This window comes from Entelurus aequoreus, linkage group LG06 (assembly GCF_033978785.1).
Source record: "Entelurus aequoreus isolate RoL-2023_Sb linkage group LG06, RoL_Eaeq_v1.1, whole genome shotgun sequence".
Lineage (NCBI taxonomy): Eukaryota > Metazoa > Chordata > Actinopteri > Syngnathiformes > Syngnathidae > Entelurus > Entelurus aequoreus.
Genome location: NC_084736.1, coordinates 25,765,660 through 25,780,082, shown reverse-complemented (window position 1 = coordinate 25,780,082; position 14,423 = coordinate 25,765,660). Strand labels below are relative to the sequence as shown.

Below are 14,423 nucleotides of genomic sequence, written 5' to 3'. Positions count from 1 at the left end.
TATATAGTCTATAGCCTAGCTAGCTATTTTCGAAAACCGGTTTCGTTTAAATTTGCACTTAACAGTTGGGTTTTTAAAAACCAATAAACCCTATAATTTTCATGTTGCCATTTAATCAACTTTTCAAGACAGTCACAAAATGCTGTCTGCAAGACTTCTCAATACAAAGACATATATTTTGTACATTATTCGCCTGCTGTACTGCGCCTTCATAAGGCTACAACTTACAAGGACCAGGCTACTAGGGGTCAGTCTGCTTTCTTTTGGGGTTTTTTGCCGGACATTCCAGTATTATTTACCCGTAATCTTGGTATTACTTTCCTTATTAGGTTATTTTGCCACCTTCCCCTTCTCTGTTTAAACTCTTCTTTGTTGTACTTAAACAATACATGTAGCCCTCAAATCTCTCAATATTTTATACACTAACACTTGATCTTGTTGTTGATAACTTCCGCGTCTCTTTCTTAGTAGCGCGCAGGCTAAGCTAACTAGCAAGCTAAGCTAAGCCTGAGAAGCTTTAAAGTTCACTGAGACGAGTCTGACGCAAATAATACATTTTCGTTTTTTCACACGATATGCGAATAAGTAAAAATGCGTAAATGAAGGATTTAACACCGACTTCCAAGCCACAACGCTCGTTAAATGCTTTTTCTGTCAATGCTGTGTTCGATGTGAGCTGGCTTGTTTTCAACGAATTCCCGGTTGCTAGGGGATTGGTAGGCGGAAGTGACGTAGGTCCGCCCTCACCTATTGCCTCAGTTGCGCTAGTAGTTCGGCCCGCTGGTCGAGCTCGCTGAAAGATGCAAAAGCGTCTTCTGGCTGGTGGAAACATCACATGCGCGCACACACACACACACACACACACACACACACACACACACACACACACACACACACACACACACACACACACACACACACACACACACACACACACACACACACACACACACACACACACACTAAGCAGATTACTTATTCTTAGAGGAAGTGAGTCAATGCAGGGACTCGGAGGTCATTACGTCACAGTCGTCTCGCCAGTAAATCCTCACTGGTGATGTGCAATACCACTCATTTTATTTTCGATTCGATACCGGGTAAAATTTAGGCTGGTATTGGCGATACCGATACGATACTTTGTGCGAATATCCCTTATGTGTCTGCTAAAATTGAAAGAGTTGTGTATTTCAAATAATAATATATATCATAACATAACTAATACGATACAGAGTTATTTATTTTATCTATTTCAAACTCTGAAGTACAGTATATTAAGGTCGTAGCGTGAGTAACAATATAGCCAAGGTAATCCAACAGGAAAAAAGGAGGACAAATCATACAAAATACACAAAAAGGAAATAAACAAAGTATTTAAAGCATTAAAAAATAATGAATTATTAAAAGCTACTGTGAGAATAACAAGTAAAAAAAACAACATTAAAAATGTAAGAATAAAAAAGCAAAACTTCAGAATGTAATGAGAAAAAGCTGACATTTTGACGGTGGCAGAGGGGTTAGTGCATGTGCCTCACAATACGAAGGTCCTGAGTAGTCCTTAGTTCAGTCCCGGGCTCGGGATCTTTCTGTGTGGAGTTTGCATGTTCTCCCCGTGACTGCGTGGGTTCCCTTCGGGTACTCCGGCTTCCTCCCACCTCCAAAGACATGCACCTGGGGATAGGTTGATTGGCAACACTAAATTGGCCCTAGTGTGTGAATGTGAGTGTGAATGTTGTCTGTCTATCTGTGTTGGCCCTGCGATGAGGTTGTGACTTGTCCAGGGTGTACCGCAGCATCCCGCCCGATTGTAGCTGAGATAGGCTCCAGCGCCCCCCGCAACCCCGAAGGGAATAAGCGGTAGACGATGGATGGATGGATGCTAATAGCATTTTTAAAAAACATAAAAATGGAGGCATTCTTGAGTTTTCAGTATGCCGTTCTTGGTGGGATATTTTTAGGCACCCCTGATCTAAAATATTAAAAGCTCTCAAAATAAAAAATAAAATATACTTAAAATATGAGTTAATTAAGCAACAAAATAATACTCATTTATGGATTATTTATTATAAAAATTACAACAACCACAATAAACGCATTCATATTTTTGTACAGGCAACATTTTTGACAGACTTGGTTATGTAGTTGTACAATATTATTTTTTTTTTTTTTTATTCTATTGTTACATGGGAAAAAACAACAGAAAAAATGTAAGAAAAAGAGCAAAACTCGATATGTAATGAGAAAAAGCTTAAATGTTCTAAGTAATAATTGATAATAATATACTTAGTTACCTACAATACAAAGCTGACACAATATCTGTTTTTACCATTGTTTAAAATAAAAAATATCAACATGGCCGATATGGTCAAAATAAGCGGGATATTATGACTTTTCAGTATGTGGTTCTTGGTGGAAAATTTTCAGGCACCCCTGGTCCAAAGCATTAAAAGCTCTTAAAATAAAAAATAAATATACTTAAAATACAAACAGAGTTGAGTTAATCATATACAAAATAATATAATACTAACTTATGAATTATTTAATTGGAACAAATTACAACCATAATAAATACTTAAATCTGTAACTAAACATTAATATTTTTGTACCGACAGAATTTTTGACACACACAGTTATGCAGTTGAACAATATTATAACTATTATGATTATTATTTTTATTCTATAGTTACATGGGGGAAAAAAACAACAGAAAATGTAAGAAAAAAGACGACATTTTCTACAACAAACACTTAAATCTGTAAGTGAACATTAAAACTTTTGTACAGGCAGAATTTTTTTACGGACAAGGTTATGCAGTTAAACAATATTATTATTATTATTATTATTATTATATTCTTACATGGAAAAAAACAATGTAAGAAAAAAAGAGGAACAAAATCCTTATGTAATGACAAAAAAAACTAAATTTTTAATATAATAATATATACTTTTCTATATATATATATATATATATATATATATATATATATATATATATATATATATATATATATATATATATATATATATATATATATATATATATATATATATATATATATATATATTTATTTATATATGTGTATCAGTGGCGTGCGGTGAGGTTAATGTCTGGTGAGGCACTGCATCATCACAGTCAGATTTACAAACATATGAACCCTAAATAGTATCTTATTCACCATGTGATTGGCAGCAGTTAACGGGTTATGTTTAAAAGCTCATACCAGCATTCTTTACACATACAAACTAGCACACAAAAAAGCACATTTAATTAAAAAAAACATGATTATGGTCTTACCTTTCTTGCTGGACATCCAGCCTTTGCGTGTGTACCACGCCGTTTGAAAAGAACGGGTCTTCTGTCCCAAAGTCAAAAGCAAACATTTTAGCTCCGGCGTTGGTCTACCTCTAATTATTACCTCCTGCTTCGATTGAAAGTCCAGTTTAGAAAACTGTTTTATTTTACATATGTAATCCTCCTTGTTTTTAATAAAAGTTCAGGCGAGAGGAAATAAAAAAACGCTGCACTTATTATTGCTAACTTTTTTTTTTTTTCTTCTGTGGCGAGGAATGATCTCTGGGACCACTACCGCCCTCTACCACCAGGAGGCCGGATTACTGCAAGCCTCAGACAGTACGTCTTTGGCAGCAGTTTTATGAATGCTCAACTGAAGAAATACGTTACACACATACAGTTGTTGACAAAATACACTGTACATTATATACCTCAGCTAACTAAACTATGGTTTAGTTAGCTGATATAGTTCATATAGCAATACAGTGTCACTGCACAGCAGCTCAGCAGTTAGCCAAGTCATTGTGCACAATCCATGTTGAGGCACAAATCAGTGACGTGCCTCAACTGGCTGCTGATCACCGCACCGTCTCTTCTCAGTATTTGAACGGCAAATGTGAAAATAAAAATAAAAATAATCTAAAACTGGTGAAGTTAAATGGAAAATAACTTTAGTATAATCACTGGATACATATAACAATTTAATTATTTTTTTTTCTTTTTAAATTCTTTTTCTTTCCATGATGGCAGGTGAGGCCCCGCCTCCCCTGCCTCTAGTGACTGCATGCCACTGATGTGTGTGTGTATATATATATATATATATATATATATATATATATATATATATATATATATATATATATATATATATATATATATATATATATATATATATATATATATATATATATATATATATATATATACAAAAAAATAATAAAATAAAAAATAAAATAAAAAATATTATATACATATATATTTTAATTTTAATTTTATTTGTTAATTATTTTTTTATTTTTTTGTACAGGCATAATTTTTGACACACTCTGTTACGCAGTCGAACAATCTTATTATTATTTTTATTCTATTCTTACATTGGGACAAAATCCATAAAATGTAAAAGGAAAAGAGAAAAAAAATCGGTATGAAATAAGAAAAATCTGAAATGTTTGAACTAATGCAAATATATATACTATACTATACTATACTATAACACCTATAACACAAATCTGACACAATATTTGACTTGAGCTTTTTTTTAATTAAAAGAAATTCAATATGGCCCCCGCTTATTTTAACTTTTGGTGGAAAAAGTTTGGATGCCCCCCCACTGAACTAAAGTATCAAAAGTATCGATATTTTGATATAGGAGCACAAAGATCCGGTATCGGCGCTATCGATATTTCAGTATCGATCCGCACCTCACCAGTCCTGACGTTCCTGCCTCACCTGCCAAAGTGTTCTGTCAAAGGAAGCTTGACATCAGGTGTGCGGTTGTTGCAGGACTTCCTCATCTACCTGCTGGCGGGCGGCAGCACGGTGCTGGGCGGCTGCAGGGATGGCGATGGCGACGACGAGGAGAGCATGAAAGTGGACGTCCTGCTCTACGCCCCCGACGTCCTGCCTCAGCACTGCCGGGTCAGACGCCTGGATGCCGACGGCGAACCCGGAAGGATGGCGACCGTGCTGACGCCGTTCCACGGCGCCCCCGTCACCAGAAACGGTTCGGTATTGAAGGAGGAGTCGGAGCTGCGGCCCGGCGACCTGGTGGGTTTGGGGGAACACTACCTCTTCTTGTTCAAGGACCCCACCGGCCCAGCAGGGCCCCTGCACACCCCACCTTGGGTGAGCAGACTGTGTCCCCGCCTCGACGCCGCCTGCCAGTCGTGCAGCTTGCCCGCCGCCAACACGGACGCTTTCCCGCCTGGCGACGGCGAGGCGCTGCTGAGCTACGAGCTAGACCAGGAGGAGACGGTCCTGCAGCACATCGTGGACATGTTGGACCCTGGAGGAGCGGCGCCCAAGCTGACAGTCGCCTTCTTGCTGAGTCTGTGCCTGCAGCACTCGGCCTCCGCCTTCCACGTGGCTCACTTCCGCCGGCTGCTGCTTCGCATGGCGGCGCGCGTCCAGCACGCCGTCTGGGTGAGTGGTCTTCAACGCTCGCGTCCAAAATGAAGCTCCTGTGTGACGTGTTCTCTGTGTGGGACAGGACAAGACCAAGGAGCTGGCCTCGGTGCAGACGGAAAGGTGTGTAGAGCAGCTTTGGCAAAGTACGAGCTCCTTCTCACGTCCTTTACCTCGTTAGCGCCGCAGAAGGGAGGCTCCTGCTCGACACCCGGCAGCTAATCCCGGGTCTGCGGCCGCTGGCGCTCTGGATGGCCAACGCCATCGAGCTGCTGCACTTCGTCCAGCACCGGGTCCCTCAGCTGATGGCCCAGAACCGGCAAGGTGAGTCCGGGCAGTCCGCGTTGGCGCGCACGCCCCACCGCCGCGTCTCTCACTCACGCTCCTGGGCGCAGGTTTGGGGGACGAGGACGTGTCGTGCACGCGCTCCGCCTGCGAGGACGCCATGACTGTCCTGGAGGAAGTCATCATGTTCACCTTCCAGCAGTCCGTCTACTATCTCACCAAGGTGACACGCACAGGTTTAAACGAATGAAATGAGCAAAAATGCTAGCATAAAATGTTCGCATGCTACAATAGGAGCAGTTAGCATACTTCTAAGATGGTGGCAAGTATCCAAAGCCATGATTTTTAGGTTCATACGACTGAAATTAGCTAAATGCTAGCATAAAACGTTAGCATGTTACAATAGGAGCAGTTAGCATACTTCTAAGATGGTGGCAAGTATCCAAAGCCATGATTTTTAGGGTCATACGACTGAAATTAGCTAAATGCTAGCATAAAACGTTAGCATGCTAACATAGGAGAAGTTAGTGTAATCCTAAAACAGCACCAATTATCTAGGTTTAAACTTACAAAATTAGCTAAAATGCTTGTGTAAAGCATTGGCATGCTCACCTTAGTATGCTAATATAGGAGAAGTTACAATACTTCTAAGATGGTGGCAAGTATCCAAAACCATGATTTTTAGGTTCATATGAATAAAATTAGCAAAAATGTTAGCATTAAACGTTAGCATATCCATCCATTTTCTACCGCTTGTCCCTTTCGGGGTGGCGGGGGGTGCTGGAGCCTATCTCAGCTGAATTCGGGCATTTGCATGCTAATATAAGAGACGTGAGTGTACTTCTAAGATTGCGCCAAGTATCGAAATCCATGATTTTTAGGTTCATACAAATGAAATTAGATAAATGCTAGCATAAAACGTTAACATGCTACTATCGGAAAAGTTAGTGTACTCTTAAGATAGCAGCAACTATTGAAATCCATGATTTTTAGATTTAAACCTACAAAATTAGCTAAAATGCTAGTGTAAAGCACTGGCATGCTCACCTTAGTATGCTAATATATGACAGGTTAAAATACTTGGAAGATGGTGGCAAGTACCCAAAGTCATGATTTTTAGGTTCATACGACTAAAATTAGCAAAAATGCTAGCATTAAATGTTAGCATGCTAACATTAGCATGCTAACATTAGCATGCTAATATAGGAGACGTGAGTGTACTCCTAAATTGGCACCAAGTATCAAAATCCATGATTTTCAGGTTTAAACCTACAAAATTAGCTAAAAGGGTAGTATAAAGCATTAGCATGCTAACATAGAAATAGTTAGCATACATCTAAGATGGCGGAAAGTGTCTCAAGCCATGTTTTTTATGTTTATACGAATACAATTATCAATCAATCAATAAATGTTTATTTACATAGCCCTAAATCACCAGTGTCTCAAAGGGCTGCACAAGCTACAATGACAAATTAGCAAAAATGCCAGCATAAAACCATAGCATCTTAACGTCAGCATGACAATATAGGAGAAGTCAGTGTACTCCTAAAATAGCGCCAAGTATCAAAATCCTTGATTTTTAAGTTCAAACCTACATTTGTTAAAATGCTAGCATAAAACCTAAGCATACTAATGCTAGCATGCTAATATAGAAGGAGTTAGCGTACTCCTAAGATAGCGGCATGTATCAAAATCCATGATATTTAGTTTAAACCTACAAAATTTGTTAAAATGCTAGTGTAAAGCGTTAGCATGCTCATATAGGAGAAGTTAGCATACTTCTAAGATGGCTGCAAGTATCCAAAGCCATGGTTTTTAGGTTCATACGAATGAAGTTAGGACAATGCTAGCATAAAACCTAAGCATACTAACGCTAGCATGCTAATGTAGAAGGCGTACTCCTAATATAGCGGCAAGTATCAAAATCTGTGATATTTAGTTTAAACCTACAAAATTAACTAAAATGCTAATGTAAAGCGTTAGCATGCTAATATAGGAGAAGTTAGCATACTTGTAAGATGGCGGCCAGTATCCAAAGCCATGATTTTTAGGTTCATAAGAATGAACTTAGGAAAATGCCAGCATAAAACCTCAGCATACTTATGCTAGCATGCTAATATCGAAGGAGTTAGCATACTCCTAAGATAGCGCCAAGTATCAAAATCTGTGATATTTACTTTAAACCTACAAAATTAGTTAAAATGCTAATGTAAAGTGTTAGCATGCTAATATAGGAGAAGTTAGCATACTTGTAAGATGGCGGCAAGTATCCAAAGCCATGATTTTTAGGTTCATACGAATTAATTTAGAAAAATGCTAGCATAAAACCTAAGCATACTAATGCTAGCATGCTAATATCGAAGGAGTTAGCATACTCCTAAAATAGCACAAACTCAAAATCTGTGATATTTAGTTTAAACCTACAAAATTAGCTAAAATGCTCATGTAAAGCATTAGCATGCTAATATAGGAGAAGTTAGCATACTTGTAAGATGGCAGCAAGTACCCAAAGCCTTGATTTTTAGGTTCATACGAATTAACTTAGAAAAATGCTAGCATAAAACCTAAGCATACTAACGCTAGCATGCTAATATCGAAGGAGTTAGCGTACTTCTAAGATAGCGCCAAGTATCAAAATCCATGATATTTAGTTTAAACCTACAAAATTAACTAAAATGTTAGTGTAACACGTTAGCATGCTAATATAGAAGTTAGCATACTTGTAGGAGCGGGAAGTATCCAAAGCCATGATTTTTACGTTCATACGAATGAACTTAGGAAAATGCTAGCATAAAACCTAAGCATGCTAATATAGAAGGAGTTAGCGTACTTCTAAGATAGCGCCAAGTATCAAAATCCATGATATTTAGTTTAAACCTACAAAATTAACTAAAATGTTAGTGTAACACGTTAGCATGCTAATATAGAAGTTAGCATACTTGTAGGAGCGGCAAGTATCCAAAGCCATGATTTTTACGTTCATACGAATGAACTTAGGAAAATGCTAGCATAAAACCTAAGCATGCTAATATAGAAGGAGTTAGCGTACTTCTAAGATAGCGCCAAGTATCAAAATCCATGATATTTAGTTTAAACCTACAAAATTAACTAAAATGTTAGTGTAACACGTTAGCATGCTAATATAGAAGTTAGCATACTTGTAGGAGCGGCAAGTATCCAAAGCCATGATTTTTACGTTCATACGAATGAACTTAGGAAAATGCTAGCATAAAACCTAAGCATGCTAATATAGAAGGAGTTAGCGTACTCCTAAGATAGCGCCAAGTATCAAAATCCATGATTATTAGGTTTAAACCTACAAAATTAGCTAAAAGGCTATGGCTAATGTGTAGGAGAAGTTATTTTGAAAATGCTAACCGTTAGCATGATAGCCTGTCCAACACGTTTGTCCAAACAGTTTATCCTGTAACACACGCACGCACGCACGCACGCACACACACACACACACACACACACACACACACACACACACACACACACACACACACACACACACACACACACACACACACACACACACACACACACACACACACACACACACACATACTGGTTATCATTTGGAATGGGGACCAAGTTTTTGATCATCACTTGTGGGGACCACCCTTTCTACAGGTTGTGGAGGCATAAAAAAATGAGGTAAAATGGCCACTGCCCAGTTAGCTCATTCACGTCTTTAAATCTCTGGATTGATGAAGTAATGTGCTGCTCATTCTTACTGGGGACCCTGGGGAAAAAGAGTTAATATGGTTCGTGGGGACAACATTTAAATAATTTTGCATAATTCCCACAAATTTGTACGTGACTACAGAGGACCATTTAAAAAAAAAAAAAAAAAATACATGATCCTCAGAATACAGCACGACAGCTGTCCTCTTATAGGAAGTTTCACCACTTAAATGTTAAAGCAAATCCTGCATCTTCTGTGCCATTACTGAAAACTGCTATTTAGCAGTAATGAAGTTGTCTGCAACTCCAACTACCATGTATAGAAGGATGGAAAATTCTGAATGTGAATCATACTTTAAGGTAATAATGTTTTATAATCATGCTGTATGAAAATGTCATCCTAAGGAACACTAAACCAGATTTTGTTTTTGGAAAAATATATTAGTTTTAACTAAGGATGGATACCATACAGAATCACAGTACTATTAATGCCAGGGTAACAAATGTTTCACTTTTCAAGAACATTTATTTTCTCTTTTACCAATATTTGAAACACGGAAACAAAGTAACCCAAAAATGTCCCTGTTGTGGGATCAATAAAGGATTATCTTATTTTACCTTAAACCACAGAAATAAAATACAAACTCACTACTCATCACTTAGGCATTTTCAGAATGGATCTGACTATCATTTAAAAAGTTTTCCCTTTAGGGGACCTGTTTTTTTGTCCCCATACCGTCAGAGGTCCCCTAAAGGTGACTGTGTAAACAGAGCGATGTCCCCATTAAGTAAGCATTGCCAGAAGGTACACACACACACACACACACACACACACACACACACACACACACACACACACACACACACACACACACACACACACATGCACACACACAGGAAGGGAGGAGTGTTTCCTTTCCTGTCAGAAGTGATTCCCGTGAAACAAAAAGTGTTAAAAGATAAGAAGTTGGAGTTAGAAAAGAACTTAGTCACAGTTTTGTTTGTTTGTCCTCCCGTCTCCATGGCGACAGCACCATGACGCTGTCTTTGCCCCTCATAGAGTATTTACTCCGCTCTCATAGAGTATTTACTCCGCTCTCATGGTGTATTTACTCTGCCCTCATAGAGTATTTACTCCGCTCTCATGGTGTATTTACTCCGCCCTCATAGAGTATTTACTCCGCCCTCGTAGAGTATTTACTCCGCTCTCGTAGAGTATTTACTCCGCTCTCGTAGAGTATTTACTCCGCCCTCGTAGAGTATTTACTCCGCCCTCGTAGAGTATTTACTCCGCTCTCGTAGAGTATTTACTCCGCTCTCGTAGAGTATTTACTCCGCCCTCATAGAGTATTTACTCCGCCCTCATAGTGTATTTACTCCGCCCTCATAGAGTATTTACTCCGCCCTCATAGAGTATTTACTCCGCTCTGCCGGCGCTGCTGGACGGGAACCCGTTCTCCGAGAGCGGACACCTGCGAGTGCCGGATGGGCTGAGCGGCGTCCTGGAAGTTCTCCAGGAAGCCCTGCAGCTCTTCACCTGCCTGCAGGTGCACGCCGACATCTGCCTGCAGCTGTGTGCCTACCTCTTCTTCTTCATCAACGCCTCGCTCTTCAACGCCCTCATGGAGAGAGGTAAACACACTAACTTTAGCTAGCATTGGCTAACGTAAGCTAACATTAGCCAACTTTAGCTAACATTTACTAACGTTAGCTAACATTTGCTAATATTAGCTAACTTTAGCCAACTTAATCTAACATTAGTGAAGTGAAGTGAATTACATTTATATAGCGCTTTTTCTCAAGTGACTCAAAGCGCTTTACATAGTGAAACCCAATATCTAAGTTACATTCAAACCAGTGTGGGTGGCACTGGGAGCAGGTGGGTAAAGTGTCTTGCCCAAGGACACAACGGCAGTGACTAGGATGGCGGAAGCGGGGATCGAACCTGCAACCCTCAAGTTGCTGGCACGGCCGCTCTACCAACCGAGCTATACCGCCCCTAATTAGCTAACATTTGTTAACATTAGCCAACATTTGTCAAAGTTAGCTAACATTAGCCAACTTTAGCTAACATTTGCTAACGTTTTCTAACATTAGCCAACTTTAGTTAACGTTAGCTAACATTAGCTAACATTTGTCAACTTTAGCTAACATTAGCCAACATTAGCTAACATTTGCTAACATTCACTAACATTAGCCAACTTTAGCTAACGTTCTAACATTAGCTAACATTTGTCAACATTACCTAACATTAGCCAACATTAGCTGAAATTTTGCTAACATTAACTAACGTTAGCCAGCGTTAGCTAACATCTTTTAACGTTGGATAACATTAGCCAATGTTAGCTAACATTGGCTAAAGTTCGCTAATATTAGGCAACTTTAACTAACATTTGTCAACGTTAGCTAACATTAGTCAACATTAGCTGAAATTTGCTAACATTAACTAACGTTAGCCAGCGCTAGCTAACATTTTCTAACGTTGGATAACATTAGCCAAAGTTAGCTAACATTGGCTAACGTTAGCTAACATTGGCTAACGTTAGCTAATATTAGCCAACTTTAACTAACATTTGTCAACATTAGCTAACGTTAGCTAACATTTGCTAACATTAACTAACATTAGCCAGCGTTAGCTAACATCGTCTAACGTTGGATAACATTAGCCAACTTTAACTAACATTTGTCTATGTTAGCTAACACTAGCCAACATTTGCTAACATTAACTAACATGTGCCAGCATTAGCCAAATTTAACTAACATTTGTCAACATTAGCTAACATTAGCCAACATTTGCTAACATTAACTAACATGTGCCAGCATTAGCCAAATTTAACTAACATTTGTCAACATTAGCTAACATTAGCCAACATTTGCTAACATTAACTAACATTAGCCAGCATTAGCCAACTTTAACTAACATTTGTCAACGTCAGCTAACATTAGCCAGCATTAGCTAACATCTTCTAACGTTGGCTAACATTAGCCAACATTAGCTAACATTTGCTAACTTTAACTAACATTTGTCAATGTTAGCTAAAATTTGCTAACATTAGCCAGCGTGAGCTAACGTCTTCTAACGTTGGATAACATTAGCCAATTTTAGCTAACATTGGCTTACGTTAGCTAACATTAGGCAGCGTTCGCTAACATTAGGCAGCGTTCGCTAACATTTACAAGCGTTAGCTAACATTAGCCAATGTTAGCTCACACTGGCTAACATTACCTAACATTAGCTAATTTTAGCCGACATTAGTCAACATTTGCTAAAGTTAGCTATCATTAGTAAACTTTTGCTAAAATTTGCTAACGTTAGGTAACATCAGCTAACGTTAGCACCCAGCTGACGCTATTTGTCGCTGTCGCTCGTAGGGTCGGAGGTGGGCTTCTACCAGTGGTCCCGGGGCATCCAGATGCGGGCCAACCTGGACCTGCTGATGGACTGGGTCCACAGCGTTGGTCTGGGCGACGTGGCCGGCGACTTCTTCCGGAAGCTTTCCGCCGCCGTCAACCTGCTGGCCACGCCCAAAGAAACTCTCCTGCAGGTCAGGCATCACTTCCTGTCGTCCACTTCCTGTCTGCTGACACGTGATGTCATCTTTAGTCGCGGGGTTGTGGTTTTGGACAGGCGAGCGTGTGAAACATCTGGACTCTTGGCGGCACTCTGAGCCAGGACGGATGTGGCCCACTTATTTTAGGAGGTTATAATCAATGGGGACATTTTCCAAGTATGTGCAGCAATCCAACATGGCCGCCTGGACCTTCTTTAACCCCAGCAGGGTCACGGTCACGCAAATAATCCACTTATCAAACTATTATTTACACTTGTTTGGGCTGTTTGGACTATTATGGTTTCTAACATAAACATAAAGAGCATAAAACATTAAGAACATACAAACTATAATAGTTGGACAAAAATGTTTGCAGCATGAACGAATTATGACATGTTAATAACATATTGATAACATAAAAAGTATAAAACATTAATAACATAAAAAGTATAATAGTTCGACATAAAATTTTTTCGCAGCACAAACAAATGGGACAAGTTTGGGGAGATTTTGACAAGGTGGGAGGGGCTGTTATGAATAATAACACATTAATATTCTTATGAATAATAACATGTTAATAACATGTTAATAACATAACAACTGTAAAATGTTAACATTAAAAAGTACAGAAGTTAGACAACAAATGTTTGCAGCACCAATGCAGCGCAAACGACTAGGACAAGCTTGATAGACGTTAATAACACGTTAATAACATACATCTTATAAAACATTAATAACATAAAAAGTATAACAGTCAGACAAAGTAATGTTTGCAGCACCAACTAATGATTGGTACAAGTTTGGGGAGAGAGTTTGACAAGTTTGGGGGCTGCTTATGAGTAATGACACGTTAATAACATGTTAATAATCCGTTAATAATATAAAAACTGTAAAACATTAACATTTATTTATTTTATTTATTTATTCTTTATCGTGTTAAATAATGATAAATGGGTTATACTTGTATAGCGCTTTTCTACCTTCAAGGTACTCAAAGCGCTTTGACAGTATTTCCACATTTACCCATTCACACACACATTCACACACTGATGGCGGGAGCTGCCATGCAAGGCGCTAACCAGCAGCCATCAGAGGCAAAGGGTGCAGTGTCTTGCCCAAGGACACAACGGACGTGACTAGGAAGGTAGAAGGTGGGAATTGAACCCCAGTAACCAGCAACACGCCGATTGCTGGCACAGCCACTCTACCAACTTCGCCACGCCGTGTTGTGTTTGTGTTGTGTTGTGTTTGCTCGGTTCTCGTATTATCTTTTAACCTGCCCATTGTACAGCACTTTGGCTACCCCTGTGGTACATTTTAAATGTGCTTTATAAATAAAGTTGATTTGATTTAAGTGTAGCTGAGATAGGCTCCAGCGCCCCCGCCATCCCGAAGGGAATAAGCGGTAGAAAATGGATGGATGGATGGATGTATAATAGTTGGACAAAAATTATTTGCAGCACAAACAAATGGGACACGTTTGG

General features: G+C 39.1%; 1 protein-coding gene across 4 annotated transcripts in view; it reads left to right on the top strand.

Moving 5' to 3' along the window:
- The window catches only part of radil2a (Ras association and DIL domains 2a), a 38,243-nt gene that overhangs the window by 16,031 nt on the left and 7,789 nt on the right, over window positions 1–14,423 (top strand). For 3 of the 4 annotated variants that reach the window (XM_062050362.1, XM_062050361.1, XM_062050363.1), the window contains exons 5-10: window positions 4,793–5,431; window positions 5,499–5,536; window positions 5,595–5,737; window positions 5,809–5,921; window positions 10,801–11,020; window positions 12,761–12,933. In XM_062050362.1, coding sequence (XP_061906346.1) covers window positions 4,793–5,431; window positions 5,499–5,536; window positions 5,595–5,737; window positions 5,809–5,921; window positions 10,801–11,020; window positions 12,761–12,933 — 1,326 coding nt within the window. The remainder of the gene's footprint in view (window positions 1–4,792; window positions 5,432–5,498; window positions 5,537–5,594; window positions 5,738–5,808; window positions 5,922–10,800; window positions 11,021–12,760; window positions 12,934–14,423) is intronic. The other variant, XM_062050365.1, reaches the window with a different exon arrangement.